The sequence below is a fragment of the Ceratotherium simum genome, chromosome 5 (genome assembly GCF_057802395.1).
Source record: "Ceratotherium simum simum isolate JZ-2026a chromosome 5, ASM5780239v1, whole genome shotgun sequence".
Taxonomy (NCBI): domain Eukaryota; kingdom Metazoa; phylum Chordata; class Mammalia; order Perissodactyla; family Rhinocerotidae; genus Ceratotherium; species Ceratotherium simum.
Window position 1 is genome coordinate 2752918 of NC_141904.1, and position 16473 is coordinate 2769390.

The window sequence follows — 16473 nt, forward strand, 5'->3', positions numbered from 1 at the left end:
TAATTTGAATGTCATTTACTCTTTTGTTTATTATTCAAAAATAAATGATCACATTACCTCCTGGCATTATGAACCTAAGGCACTATAAATACTGTCAATATTTATAGTATACTAAAGGGGCTGGATCTTTGACATATGTACCTAGTCATTAATTTATTAATTTAATTAATAAAATAAAATTATTTTATTAAATAAATCTCTGAACCCATGGTAATTTTTTTTAGAAAGGTTAAGAGGTAAAGAGGAAAATGGGATTAGAGTCTCTGATTAGTTGATTACAAGGAATTTAATACAAGGAGATTATCAGGAGTTTAATACGTATTTTCTGAAGTAAATAGTGAGGAAAAATAATAAATTTCCAGGTAATTAAATGACTGATTAGCTTATGTTTTTAAATTTTATAACCTTGTGGATAGTTCTAGAGTATGTTTATGTGACTGGGTTGAAATCAACGGAAACCACAAATGTATAACTCAATGATAAATGTAAATTCACTGGACACTTAGGGCTATTTCCGTATTACCTCAGGAGCAGTAATGATTTTAAGCAATGTACTGATTGGTACCAAGAAGAGCATTTTTAAGAGCTCTAGAACACAGTCAGTTTTTTATTCTCCACCTTGAAAACAAAAAGGCTGAAAAATAAAAAATCAAAGCTGAAAGTGTCATTTCATGTAATTCAAATTAACTCTATGAAATTTGAAGGCAAAAGGGTCTTACAGCAGGAAAGTGTCATAAAATAGCTTGACAGACATATAACAGTGTGGAGGAAAGAGAAAAAAAAGAAGAGAACTATATTCCAATTCCAAATTACACAAACAAAAGTAAATATATAAAATGTCACTGATCTTTCATCCATTTTTCATTAAGGTAAAAATCTTAGGTTTTAAGCAAAACTGCATGAGATGTCTCAGTGAGTTCCCACTGATGACAACCTTACCTTCCACCTGATCTATGACTGACAAGGAACGGGGGCGGGGCTTATCTGCTCTACCAGAGAACTCTACCTGGACCATCAGATGCACCTATCAGCAAACTCAGACCCCTTACCTGGTGGGAGAAACGCTGTATGCTGCTGTAACTGCATGTTGGCTAGAGCCTGTTGGTACTGGAAAATACCAGTGTTAAAGACTGCGGTGGCACCGTTGGTTTTTTCAAGAGCAGGCCTCTTTGGTAATGGGGGAAGTACAGCTTGAGGAATTCCCTGTTTAGTGAACGAGTATAAAAAACAAATACCAGTAAAAAGAGAAAAAGAAAAAAGAAAAATCAGTTGAAGGCTAAAATTGTTAGGAAGCATGAGCAAGCAGCAGAGCACTTAACTACCCGAGGGGAAAAAAAATCCAAAAGACAAAAAATTAAAGGAAAAAAAAAGGCAAGATAAAAGCTTTAAAGGAAGCATTATTTTTGTCCAAAAAAAAAAAAAAACCCACTAGTACAAGAGCATGTTATAATGTGTTAAAGTGTTTTAAGTCCCATAATGCTTCAGGCTTTCTGTGAGAAGCCACTGATGTGGGCAAAGAAGAGAGGCTGCGGAGCGCGCTCCAGGAGGATCCACAAGGATGAGTCATGTTAATAGTTAATCGCACAGAGTGACTGAAACAGTAAAATAAAAACGCACCCCCTCTGCTCCTCCCCCATCTACCTAGACATGCAATGTCCCCGGGCATGCAAGTTTTTTTTTCTTAAACACTAAATATTAAAAAGTAAATAATTCTATCATTAAAGCCATGCTAACCAAACAGGTACATAAATATACAGTCAAAAATACATTTTTAATGTCCTTAAAGTATTTCATTAGAACGTTCTACAATGTAGTTAAACTGAATGTGGACTGCCGGGCTTTCGGACTCTTTCATGTACGATGTCCATCCAGGTACTTATATTACAGTCTTTCCACCAATTTTGTCAGGAAACCACACTCAGTTTTTCATTGTACTTTACAACTTTATAACAGAAAAAGGAATATATACTTTAAAACCGATAAAAAAAAAAAACTTGTATCTACAATAAAGCTACATGCCAAGCTAAAAGGTGAAAGGTCATAGTACCAGGTCAAAGGTTGCCTCGAGGGGTCGCTTCAGTGATTTGACAGCCGACTGAGTCTTAATTAGCAGGCAGCGAGCACATGATGGCAATGGGCCAGTGGGGTTCAAGCGCATTAACATAAACAGCAAGCAGAGGTGCATCATGGGGGCAGCAGTGCATTTTGGGTAGGTGAGAAAAAACAAATAAAAAAACAAATCATCGGAATGCCATATACAACGAATAACAAGACTAAGCATGCACAATAAGGGCACTACTGAGTTGTTACGGGGAGGATAACTCCTCTTCGTAGTTAATTACAAACAAGATACTCTAACAGAAAAAAAAAAGAGTGAAAAGGAGAGGAGGAGAGAGTCTGCCTTCTGTATTTTTGCTCAAGTATCCATAAACAAACACAGAAAAGACCTCTCTCGCGAGTATGGCACTGTGCTGTGAAATGCCACACAGTGTTCTTTTATGACTATTTTAATGATTAAGTCATATATTTACGTAAAAAAAGGACAACATTAAAACAGCTAAGCAAAGAACAAAGAATGGACTCATTAAAATCAGCTACTAGATCCCATTAAAATTTACCTTAAGAATATAGTTTCGTATCTGTTCTAAATGATCCAATTTCTAACTCCCCGAGATCTGCTGTCTTTCTCCTTTCTATATAATGGCATAGTCAAGCTTCTCCAGTTTTACAAGTGCGTTTATGCCACAATAATATTTAAGACAATCTAGATAGCATACTGTTCAAAATCTTGCAGCTAATTCTAAAAAGAATTTTGTTGAAGCAATTCTCCTAAAAAGTTCCAGATTATGTTATTGTTAAAAGCAAGATATATGTAGAAAAGAGCCTCGATGTGCAAAAAAACACACCGAAGGGAAACAATGGCTGATTAGATAGCACACAGAAATAAGAGGACCGAAAATGGCAACATCGTTAAATCGAAAAGGAGACAGGTGTTCTTTACAAAGCAGAAATTTCAGAAACCCTCTATCCAGAATAAGACAGGGCATTCAGAGTTAGGCCAAGGGTGGAGCAATGTGACCCATTGGAGGAGTTACCCTCACTTCTGTGAACGGTAACTTCATTATGTATTGTCTGGGATACCTGAACAAACATATCTTCAGCAAAAATTAAAAAAAAAGGTTAATAAATGAATAGCTTGTTGTCAGATAGAGTTGTTCACTTTGCTTTTCTGACTGCTAACAAGGAGAGTGGATGTCTCTACTCACCATGGCAGCTGCAGTGGCTGCAGCCTGTGCCGCTGCAGCCTGGTTGACCTGGTATTGGGCAGCCTTGATCTTGGCTTGCAGATGTGCGGGAGGATGAAAGTATTTGCACTTTTCCCGAGAGCATCTCCCTTTGATGTAATCCATACACACGGTGACTGTGTTGTCATTGGTGTCAATCATGGTGCTGTCAGCAGGATGAGCAAACCGACAATCGTTTTCTCCTCTGTTGCAATTCCCACGCTGGTACTCTCGACACACCTGCGGGTCATTAAGCGCATGGGGTCAGTCCACACGGACAGCAGAATCTTTCTGAAGATTTTAACTTCAAGGACAAGACAGGTGATAGAAGGCTACAGATGATGAGGCAAGATAATTTGCAAACAAAACACAAAATAACTTGAAAAATTCCTTGTTGAGTATATAAATTATAACCCCATTTCAGTCCATGAGAAAGAAAGGTCCATGAGAAAGAAAAGGCATTTATGACACTAATTATGGTAAAACATCTAATTTAAATTATGTTGATATACTTATTAATTACCAAGGGAAAAATAATAACTTTACAATGAAGAAACCTGGCAGACACCACTTTAACCAAGTGATCAAAGTTAATATCATCATTAATAAGACATAATGACATCATGTACTTATTGATATGACACCCTGAAAAAAAGGGCACAGCATCCTTTAGTTGCATTATCGCTGAGAATGCATAACCTGAATTCAATCAAGAGGAAACATCAGACAAACTGAAGTGGCAGGATGTTTTACAAAATAAGATCAGTACTCTTCCAAAGCGTCAAGGTCATGAAAGACAAAGAAAGACTGAGACACTGTCACAGACCGGACTATCCTGGAGTCGAGAAAGGATACTGGTGAGAGGACAACCGGTGAAATTTGATGAAGGTCTGTAAATTGGTTAACAGCAGTACACCAGCGCTAATTTTCTGGTTTTGTAAGTGATGATATGATTATGTAAGCTGTTCATATTTAGGTAAGCTGGGTGAAGGACAGCCAGGGAGTCTTGGTTCTATTTTTGCAACTTTTGTGCTAATCTGAAATTATTTACAAGTGAAAAGTGTAAAAAGTAAAATTTGATACTTTTTTAGTAAAATGTTTCCAAGAGCTATTTTTTTAATCATTAGAGATTCACTTGGTAGCTATATAAAGCAGATGGAAAAAGATTAGTTTTTGTTATTGTCTATTAGTTATATATCTATTAATTTTGTATGGGGTCCCTGGGGAAAAGGTGAAAATGGATTACTTCTCATTCGTTTGTCATGGTGCCTGCTCGTATCAGGAGGCTGCCGGCAGTCTGCACTGGGATACTTGCACGTTTTACCACAAGAGGGCCATCTAAAACACAGAATGGCCTTTTAATATTTCATGCCCCTACTTCACGCTGCTTCAAGGAAACAGTTTTTATTTTTCACATATCTTTTCACAAATTGAACAAATACAGATCCAGAGCACTTTATTTTGAAATTCAGCAAGAAAGAGAAACGGGAAGACTATTACGATTTAAAAAGCAAAGGTTTTCTTGGATGTGTGTACAGAAAATGATCACATTTAATTCAACGTGTTTTTCCCATTATAATCATATCCCATTATAGAGGAAAGTGCTTCCTTCTAAAAAGGCCTCTATAATTTGCATCATGCTGCATCTTAAAAAGAATATGACAAGTGACATCTTGGACTATTTGGAAACCTCAAGCAAGCTAAAGCTTTGTATTCCACATAGACAGCAATGAGCCAACTCCATTCATCACCTCATTCAGTTTACTTAACTTAAAAACTGTTAAGAACTACTATATGCCAGCCACTCTGAGACATATTAAGAATATAAAGATGGCCTAGGAAGCTACAGAAGACCCTATTTTTTTAAATCATTGCATTTATCTTTTGAACAGAAGAAAACAAAGGTCACCAGTTTATAATCTGAAAAGCAAAAATGATTACGCTGTCATCCGGGGCTACTGTCATCTGCTCTGGCTGAGCACTGGAATCCCCTGTGGAGCTTTCTAGACCACAAGCCCTCAGTCCCTAACCAACACTTACTAAACTAGGCTCATCAAAAGGACAGGAAGGGAGATATACTCAAATGAGAATAAAAACTTTTCTTGAATAATATGAAATTTATGCTAAATTTAGACTACGGCATAAGCAAAAAGGCTCATTTTCTGTTTAAGCAAATCTGTGTCCATGCAGCCTCGACCAAGAGGAAATAGGCCGTCTTGCATCATTGCTGTCCGCTCCTCAGTAATCCTGGCTTTCTCAAATATGCTCACAAAGAAACTAGCAGCAGGGGAGTGAACTCTACTTCTCAGTCTGTCTTACTCTTTGCCAGGTTGACGAGAAAGAAGATCTAAAGGTAGTCTATTTGTAGGATCTATAACAACTATTAAAAGCAAAGACTTGCTGTTTTCCAAAAACAACTATGGCAGCGCTGGTGCCAGAAATTGGAGTGTCATTCTTTCAGAACATAACCTGAGTGCTGGGCTGACTTGGACTTTTCATTTCTTTCTCCATCTCAACGTTCTTCTTATTTTCAGACACGTGAACTTAAATTCAGGTTGCATAAAAGTGGTCATTCTAAGACACCTTCTCATCCTTCTTCACTGCTTTATGCACGTGTGTGTGTGGTTTGTATATTAAGGATTCGTTTATTCCAACTGTGTACTCCTTACTCTCCTGTGGGATGCATTCAGGAAGAATTCTAAAATATATTTAAGCAGAGTTGATAACTAGCAATTAGCTTAGAATTTATCCTAAAACCAGGCTTTTCTGGGGGTCAAAGAATTTAGTCAACTGCTTTTGTGTGATATGCATTTTTGACTGTTTCATATTTTTTATTTTTTTCCAGCCTAAGGTGCTCCTGACATGAGAAATGGAACAGGAGAAATATACTGAAATAGCTGTTCTCCTATTATTCTTGTCTTTGAAAAAACAAAGAAGAAACGGAAAACCTCTTGAGAAAACCTGCCCTGGTGAGAGCTACAGGCGGAGGGGCTGGGGAGCTGCCAAGCTCGCTGTGCATCTGGATTTGGTACCTCTCCAAACAGAACACACTTCTCAAAGCTTTTAAAACACATTTTTCTCTAATAATCGCCATCAATAAAACAGGATCTAGCCCTTGACTGCTGAATATGGTTTGGCCTGGTTTCTCTGATAAATTCAAGAACACTTTAAACTACGCTGATCCTCTAAAGAAATCTCTTAGATGTAGGAATACATTACCAAATTATAATTTACTGACAAAATTTCAAAAAACAATCTCAGAATTCAAATCAGGATAAAAAATTTTATGATTTGCCATCCAGGGAATTTGGAATACATAAGGTAAAATTAAATTTGAAAATCCTAACAATGTTATGGTTCTTTTTTCTATTCTCATCCAGTCTTCTGCATGCACACATTTTTCAAATAGTTGTAATTATAGTATAGCTACTACTGGGTGACCTGTTTTTGCTCAACAATGCAGCACAAGCATTTTTTCATTTTACTAAATACTGTCCAGTGATCACTTTTGATGGCTGCATCAAATTTCATCAAGTAGATGTGCATAATAAGGTGACTCTTGCAGAGAACATTTAGATTATTTCCAATATTCCCATATTACAAATAATATTGCAAAGAATATATTCGTGACTAGAGACATTTTTAAAATCATTTTCTAAGGATAAATGTGCAGAAATGGCATTAGCAGGTCAACAAATATAAGTAATTTTTATAGTCTGATAAGTGGTTTTCAAACACAGACTAAAATACTTCCATTTATTTAGCTAAACACATAATGCGCTTCAATCAAGAATGGTGAGTCTTTTACTCTTTAAGTATTAAAGCAGGATTTGTTTTGTATCAGGTAAGTTTTATAAACTTTCATACAAATTGGATAAGAGGTTGCTTTTACAGTAAAGACAACCATTTCAATGAAAACATTTAAATATTTCCAGAAAAAAATCTATGGGGAACCGGCCCAGCGGTGTAAGTGGTTAAATGTGCACATTCTGCTTCGGCGGCCTGGGGTTCACCGGTTCAGATCCCGGGCACGCACCAACACACCGCTTGTCAAAGCCATGCTGTGGCGGTGTCTCAAATAAAGTGGAGGAAGATGGGCATGGTTTTAGCCCAGGGCCAGTCTTCCTTAGGAAAAAGAGGAGGATTGGCAGATGTTAGCTCAGGGCAGATCTTCCTCACAAAAAAAAAAAAAAAAATCTATGGAATAATTATAAACTTAAAAAAAAATCAAAAGGAAAAGTATTCAGAAAAACTTCCCAAAGAAATGTGATTAATCCTATATAAACGTTATTTTTGTAATTAAATAGTAGTGGCATAGCAGAAAGAAGACAGAGTTTGGAATCAGAAATTGTGAGTCCTATCTAGTTCCTACACTTACTAACTATGGGATGGTGAATACTAAATAAGATAATGTATACATAGCTTAAGACACACCATACAAATCTGGTTAAAATAAATAGTCTGTTATTTGATCTCTAATTTTTGTGTGTATGTGTGTGAGGAAGATCAGCCCTGAGCTAACATCGGATGCCAATCCTCCTCTTTTTGCTGAGGAAGACTGGCCCTGGGCTAACATCCATGCCCATCTTCCTCTACTTTATATGGGACGCCGCCACAGCATGGCTTTGACAAGTAGTGCGTCGGTGCACGCCCGGGATCCGAACCAGCGAACCCCGGGCCACTGAAGCGGAGCGTGCGCACTTAACCACTGCGCCACCAGGCCGGCCCTCTAATTTTTTATAAACATAAACGTATTTCACAATGGTCAGAATAATAACAGGTTTTATAAGTAGTATTAAATTCAGCAATGTTCTGTAAGTGAAGGCTTTGGAATTCTAAGGACATTAATGTCAATTTATGAACTTATTCAAAACTGGATAGTCATTTGCACACTCTTTAAGGAGAGATCTCTTTGAAGTAATATGTTTTGTGCTCACCATATTTAACTCAGTCATCTTTGGAGAATAACATCCAAAAGCAGGAATAGAGAAGTAATTATAGTAGGGAACAAGGACTCAGTCCATTTCAATATTTTGGAAAGTCAATTTAAACCCTAACGACAGTTGTTAGGGGCTTATTCTAAGATATATACATACCTGATGCTCAACAATGAGCGTCACAGACTTTATTTTCCATTAAGCTTGAGCTGCATACGTTTGTAACAAGGGATACTGGGTAATCAACGATTTTATCAAAGCATCCACAGCATTTATGGTCATGAGTGTACAATCTATTGCAAAGAAACTATCTGTATTTTCAGTTCATAAAGGATTAAAATCTCCACATTTTAAAATTCTGGTGATTAGGGGAAATGATCTTCGTTGATTGTACAATTAAATTCTCAAGATAAATATCTGATGATGTGATATCTAGTTTAGGTCTCATCTATGAATTGTACAAATTTAGTGCATCTGAACTTCATTTTACCACTTCGAAAACAATGAAGAAAAAGACACCTACTTCTACCTCAGAGGATTTCTGATAAGAGCAAATGGGAGTTTTCTTTGAAATCTAAAAGGCAGACCCATCATGACCATCACGCCAGGGAACACAAGCATATTTCTATAGATGTTATAGCTAGGAATTTGTCACTTCACTTCATGTATTAAAAAAAAATCAAATCTGAATTTATAGGAATAACCAACTAAAGAAAACTTCCCGTTAAATCCTCTTCAGATGTTCATGTCTTCATTCCTTTGAATGAATGTACAAACCAAGAGGACCGGAAAATACAAACAACTCTGAAACAAGCTCATCAATGTGGCAACATGCTCAAATCTATAGTTCCTTTATTACTCCTTCTAAACAGAGGCACAGACAGGGAAATTTTAGCTTTAATTTGGATGAAGGAATTAGTGGCAAAAATGAGTGGCTAAGCCAAGATTAAGAATGACCTTATTTAAACAACTTACATCTCTGTCATCTGTAAAACAAAACTCCAACTCCTCACAGGAAGTAAGTGACAGAGACTAGATGTTTCAAATGGGGGTGCGGCCACATTTTAAAGAGCCACTCTAAACCTTATTACAGATTTTTAAAAAAAATCTTAAACTGGGGCCAGCCCCGTGGCGTAGTGGTTAAGTTTTCATGCTCCGCTTTGGTGCCCCATGGTTCGCGGGTTCAGACCCTGGGCGAGGACCTACACACTGCTTGTCAAGCCATGCTGTGGCAGCATCCCATATAAAGTAGAGGAAGACAGGCTGGGGTGTTAGCTCAGAGCCAATTTTCCTCAGCAAAAGGAGGAGGATTGGCAATGGATGTTAGCTCAGGGCTAATTTTCCTCATGCACACACACACACAAAAACAAAAAACCAAAAAAACTTAAACTACATAGACCTCTGTGCACAAAACTCTTATTTCTTGGTAATTTTCTAAAGAAATTAAAATATCATACAAGCAGTAGCCAAACACCCTCTACAAAAATATAAAATTACAATAACCCTATCAATGAAAGCCTTTCTTACATTATTAAAAGCACTTGCTTTTCTAATCTTATTTTGAGTGGAACGTCTTCTATATGAAATAGATCATGCCAAATCCATTAAACTCCTATAAAATCTCAACCTGGGCCTGCCCTTTACCACCACCTGAATCCTCATTTAGCTTTAAACGTTTTTTTTGTGTAATCAATAAGCATCATATTTTTATGCCTGTCTGAAACAAGTCATGAGACTCTTCTGCGTCAATAAGTAGCAGAACCATTCAGTATACAGTGGCGTGAATTAGAAACTCGTGTCACAATTACCTCAGTAGAATAAAACTTTCAGCACAAGAATAGTTTACACTAAAACAAACCCCCACGGCAAATATCAGAAGCCAAGTGGTTTGCCCACCTCTCCTGGAATATACCTCCTACGTTTTTCTCATACAGACTGTTGATATAAAAATGATGCAGTCAACCAAATGGCCATCTAATGTCTTCCCCAGCATCTGAACTATGTGGCCACTGATTTGTCTTTTGTTTGATTGATGCTGATACACGGTATGAACTACCTTAATAATCGTCATTGTTGACTTAAAGTACTTCATTATGCTGTGCACTGTGTTCTCAGCAACTTAACAAAAAGTAGAATGTGAAGGATGTGGGAGGAGGCAGATTGTCAATTCAGAGTCACAAACAACTGTACACGAGGTAAACGCTGAGAAGTCAGACCTAAACAGGTGCTGGCATCCTTTGGAGTAAGTACTTTATAGACTATTCGCATTTAGAGTCACCTGGCAGATCTAGGAAAAAGAGGCCCGAAGACCTACTGAGTCAGGCTGTGGGGATGAGGCTCCGTACGTTAACATCGTCCCAAGAGACTCTAATCACGTTAAAGCTTGAAAACCATTGCTCTAGGACCAGGGACATAAGCAAGGTGCCGTACTTTGGAGTTGAAATGCTCAAATGTAAACATCTTCCCAAGGAGAATGTCAACAAATGTTAAAAATTTGTCATGTTAAGCTCTGAATAAGGGTATCTATGTCTCTGTGATTAATTAATTGATTAACTAGTGGATTGTTTGATTGACTTGTTTATTCATCCCTTTAACAAGTTATTGGGCATATTCGAAAGCTTGGCACTCTTCTGATGTGGACCTTTTCTTGTTATTGATAAGGCAGCAGTTAAAAGGTTTCAAAGATATTCCTCTCAACACTTGTTACCTGAAAGATGCTCAACAGTTCTCCATTGGATATTGTTGAAAAAACGAGCGAATGAATGCGCATTCACAGATCCTTTTGCACCATAAACAATTACTGTGCATCTTCAAAATAAGTCAAATGACGATTTCCTTAATTACCAACTCTTGATAATGACTAAAAACCTCAGTCCTTTCCAGCACCTATAGATCTTAACAATTTCTTAAAACAATCATTGAAAATAAACTGCTGCTTGGAAATTACAAAAAGGCATCCTAAGGTCATAAAATGGCATTTTATTTATTTATTTATGTTTTGTGAGGAAGATCAGCCCTGAGCTAACATCCGATGCCAACCCTCCTCTTTTTGCTAAGGAAGATTAGCCCTGGGCTAACATCCATGCCCATCTTCCTCTACTTTATATGGGACACCGCCACAGCATGGCTTGACAAGCAGTGCGGGGTCCGGGCCTGTGAACCCAGGGCCACTGAGGGGGAGCTCGCACACTTACCCGCTACGCCACTGGGCCGGCCCCTAAAATGGAATTTTAGAAGCCTCATTTCAGTGACCAATATTTAAGTGATTGCTCCTTTTTAGATAAAACCATGAAGACTAAATTTTACAGTATAGAAAGAGCGCAGGTACAAAGTCTTTTAAAAGATATCCAATGAAGAATGGATACTATGAACATTAATATAAAGCTTATGTGTGTGTGATATATATATAAATACGTTTTTTTAAATAAACTTTTCAACAGTTTGTGGCGGGCATTAAAAGCAAGAAAATGACATCAATGTCCCCTAGAATGCTCTAACTGGAGGTGATCTTAGAGATTATCTGGTACAATCCCAATTTTATACGTGTGGAATATGAAGCCCAGAAAATATGAGAAACTTGGCCCAAGCTTACTCACCTAATTACAAAATCACCAGCTTTAATTCTTGGATTCCTGTTTTTCATTTTAACATTTTTTGTTAATTATCACAGTGGGTGCTATAAATATGTGTCAGTTCTTCTAAACAGAAGAACCAGAAGGCGGATAATCTATGTACTTTTAATTTCTTTATGGTATAACAATTTGTAGCACAAAGAGAGAAAGAAGTGGCAAGAAGAATTGGCCAATATTTTAACTGATTTAAAATTTTTTCATCTCAAAAGGAACTCAAAATTCAAAAATGTACTTCAGAGTTCCACGAGGAAAAAATAGAGCATAGATTTAAACCCCAAATAACTAAACGTGTGGCCAATTAGTAAACAAGCGTGCGCACCTATGACCACCTCTCTTAGACTCTGATATGGAGCCAACAAGCACGAGAGGAGACGGCAAGAAGAAGGGAGGGTCTGAAGTCCCAGGTCCCCTTAGCTCGCACAGAGACATCCTAACAGGCTGCAACCGCGACGCCGGATCAGGTCCCGCTAACGGAACAGGGCAGGGAGCTGCTCTACCCGGCATTTAGATGAGAGGAATTAGGTTGAAAGAGGTGACCATCAATGCAGCAGTAGCATGAGTTGCGAGGAGAGCAAAAGAAGACAGACGAAATACACAAAGTGGCTCCTCACAAAAAGAAAACAAAACCAGACAACAAAGTATTGTTACATTGTTACAAAGTATCTACACAAAATAGAACCAATTACAGACTACTTAAAATTCTGACCACACAACTCTGCCTTTTAAAGAGATTCTTCTCAAGAGATTCAAATAGAGATTTTCTCACCTTTTTGAATATCGTCTCCTATTAACTATTAATGCATTCCAGTTCACCTCAGATTGCCTATTGGTTCCCATTAATCAATCAACAGCTTGGCCTTATGAACTCAGGGTTTGTTTCAGAAAGGTCAGGGGAGAAAAGGTGATGCACATGTTGAAAATTTTTTTTTTTTTTTTTGCTGAGGAAGATTTGCCCTGACCTAACATCTGTGCCAATCTTCCTCTTTTTGCTTGAGGAAGATTAACCCTGAGCTAACATCTGTGCCCATCTTCCTCTATTTTGTATGTGGGATGCCACCACAGCATGGCTGATGAGTGATGTGTCGGTCCCCGCCCGGGATCCGAACCCATGAACCCTGGGCTGCAGAAGCAGAGCACGAGCATTTAACCATTACGCCACTGGGCCAGCCCCCAGCATCCCATAATTTTTAAATATTTAAAATTTCTTAAATTTCTTCCCAATTTACCTGCAAACAGCATTAGTTAATTACTGAGCAGGTGCACTGTGCAAGGGAAACCCCCCGTGAGTCCAGGCATGCCCCCCCAGCACACTGCAGTCCTTGGTTCACACTGGTGGTGCCAGGTCTCATTGGCCTTCCTGCATTCTCCTTACGGTGCTCTCTGAATTAGTAACTTTTTCCAAAACGTTCAATGAAAGGTAAGAAATAAGCCTAAAACAAACAAACAAAACTCTACAGAATATACAGGAGCCAAAATGTGCTGCCTCCTCTTCGCACTGTCACCTGTACGGGTAGGGAGGGGAACAGAGTGTTCACAATGTGGCTCGGAGGTCACACGCCACTAGAGCATCCCCTCTCCGTGACCTTGAGTAAGTGACGTCAATCTCCCCCTCTCCATTTATTGCCCTGTAAAATGGAGTTAATGATATATCTTCCTCATAAGATGGTGTTGAGGATTGAATGTGTGATGCACAGGAAGGGTTGATGCGGTCCTTGGTAGACAGTAAATATCCAATAAATATCATCCATTGTTGTCACCACCAAAAAGGTGGTGGCAGTTATAACTATGCTGAAATCTGAGATCCTTTATAATGCATGCAATGAACCTTAATAAACAAGAAATTGGTGCTTATTAAATAAATTCCTGCTAAACTGATAAATAATTAGTGTCTGTTCACTGTTCACACAACAGCCTTATTTTGTCGCTTTCTCAGTAATTAATACACACAAAACTTCTCAGCACTAAGCATTGCCTCATCCTAACCAGGGAAAAGAGAGCAAGGTCATTTTGTTCTTTAGTTGGTCACCAATGCCAGGTTTTAGAGCTTCAATGTACAGTAACGTTGCCATGTTTTTCCTTCCTCCATAGTTTACCAAATCCATTAATTTACAGCCACGATGAAACTATGAACAACTGCTTCAATATAAGATTTATATCTTCAATTACTTTTTCATGTACCAACAGCAAAGCACATACATCTGATCATCCTTGACTCCAGGATTTAGAGCATCACACAATTTCCAATTAAAAAACTTTTATAAGAGCACATTTGACAAATGAAGCTGACTTGTATTCCAACCAAAACATTGTGAGGCTTATGAGGAAAGCTGCCATAATAAATTTTAAACCACTATATAGACAGTAACTAAGTAACATCTTTATGAGACCAAGTATCAAGGGACTGATAGAATTTGTTGTTCTTAATAGCAACAACAATAACAATGAAAATTTAGGAAGCATTTGCTGCGTGCCAGACATTTCTCTAACTCTTTGAGGTAAGTGCCATTACTATCTCCATTTTAAAGATGAGGAAACTGAGGCACAATGACGCAACAGGCAGATGCAGTGGTTTTTATAAACATTACATTCGTCAAAAAGAGCATACCTATATTCTAGTAAACTTCTCCAAACACTAAACCAAAATCTCTGCTTTATGGCCATGGGAGAGACAAACAAACAAACAGCACACTTTGAAAATCAGAAAGCAGCTGGTCATTCCTACCTCAAGTCTGTCTGTCCGCATTAATTTCTGGGCAGCAGCTGCAGCAGCTGCAGGAACAGGGACCCCAGGATTCCCTGTGACCAACATCGGCGCAGTCGGCAAGATCTCTGCTGGAACCAGGCTTGGGGAGACAGGTCCCAGGTAGGGGTTAAAGGCTGCTGATGCATTGGTGGCTAAGCTTGGTGCAACTGAAAACATTGGCTGAAAAATAAAAGAAAAAGCAAAATTTAATACGTAGGTCTTGGTTCAAAGTCGATATTCCACATTATATATCTACCCTCCCTCCATCCATCCATCATCCCCTCTTCCCTCCCTCCCTCCCTACCTCCCTCCACTTAACTCTGTGTTTGTTTACTCTCATTCAGGATAAGGATGTTTCTTAAATAAGCATTCATAAAATCAACATGTTTCTAAAATATAGTAGGTAATTTATCCATAAAATTTTCCACTGAGATTTTGAAGCTTGAGGTCTATAATACTTGCAATTTTTTTTGAACAATGGATGAACTCTTTAATACAGAAACTTCCTGTGGTTACCTAATCTCCATCTTTGTCCTGATTTAATCCTGAAACTTGTCTAAGAAATACCTCTCATAATTGCTATGTCAGATGTACTTGAAAGATCTGTTTACAACTGTTAATAAGTTGCAAGTGTCCTATTATCTGGAATAAAGAAAGCAGAGCTCCCAGTGGGTAACAGGGTTTCACAGTCAATGTAAACTGTGAACAAACCTCATGGGACCCGTGAAGGGTGATGATGACACCATTCCTTTTGAGCACATAAGGTAAAGTGTTTGGCATGTTCACCTGTGGTAGGTTTTTCTGGGGAAATCGTTAAGGTTCCACCATACCCTTGTGAGATGCTTAACAACGAATTCACCTTACTAGGGAGAAACCATTCTGAAATGTGACGTCTGAAACAGAACACTTCTAAAGAAATGCTACAGGATTGCTCAAGGAAATACGTATGGTAGGACTGAATAAAATGCTTCAAGATACAATTTCTGCCAGAAATGCTTTCACGGATATATGAGAACGATTTCTATTTGTTGATATGAAAATTTGTATATCAGGAAATATATCTGTTCTTGAGTAGAATTAAATAATTTACCTGAAATCTACTTTAACAATTTGCTTTTCCAGTTTAAAGCACAACCTAGCACAACAATTTTCTACCTTATCAGTGGTATATTTTCAACTTCCTAATTCAATGGAATTTCAATTCCTGAAGTTTAATGCTTTGTGTAATAATAATGTTTGTCTCCAATACACAAAAACTCATGGACAAAATGGATCCTGTTCTTTAAGGTAATTTTTAACAATTTATTTTCTTTACTCTGTGGTGAAAAATCACAGAAAATTTTTTAGAATGAAAATGAGATTAGAATGTAGCTAATTCTTCCCTCGGATAGGAATAGAAGTTAGATGATTCCAGAGTTTATACAGTAATCAAGAGAGCTTTGGAGTTAAGTTTTATACAATGAAGATGTATATTACAAAAGGACTTATAGCTCAAAAGAAATATGTTAAAAAAATAAAATATATCCTCTTTCTAGTCTGGCCCTGACTCCCCCTGTATTTAGAAGAGTAAAATGGAATTCAAGTACTCTCTTTTTCTCAGGGATGTGGCTCTCAAGACAGGTGATTTTTGCCTTGCAGGGGACATTGGGTACTGTCTGGAGACATTTGGGGTTGTCACAGCTGGAGGGCGCTATCGCACTTAGTAGGTAGAGGCCAGGGCTGCTGCTGAGTGTCCTACACATGCAGGACAGCCCCTCACAGCAAAGACTTATCCAGACCCAAAGGTCCAAGGCACTGAGGCTGAAAATCCCCCTCGTAAGAGATGTACGCCTCTCTTGACCTCACAATCTGTTGTAGGACAAAATCTTTGCAGCTGG

The 16473-nt window shown here is 38.0% G+C and overlaps 1 protein-coding gene across 13 annotated transcripts in view; it reads right to left on the bottom strand.

Moving 5' to 3' along the window:
• The window catches only part of MBNL1 (muscleblind like splicing regulator 1), a 195347-nt gene that overhangs the window by 15474 nt on the left and 163400 nt on the right, over positions 1 to 16473 (bottom strand). For 11 of the 13 annotated variants that reach the window (XM_014796608.2, XM_014796590.2, XM_087430375.1 and 8 more), the window contains 4 exons: positions 14576 to 14776; positions 3267 to 3524; positions 2048 to 2101; positions 1050 to 1203 (listed from right to left, as the gene is read on the bottom strand). In XM_014796608.2, coding sequence (XP_014652094.1) covers positions 1050 to 1203; positions 2048 to 2101; positions 3267 to 3524; positions 14576 to 14776 — 667 coding nt within the window. The remainder of the gene's footprint in view (positions 1 to 1049; positions 1204 to 2047; positions 2102 to 3266; positions 3525 to 14575; positions 14777 to 16473) is intronic. The other 2 variants (XM_087430374.1, XM_087430373.1) reach the window with 1 other exon arrangement.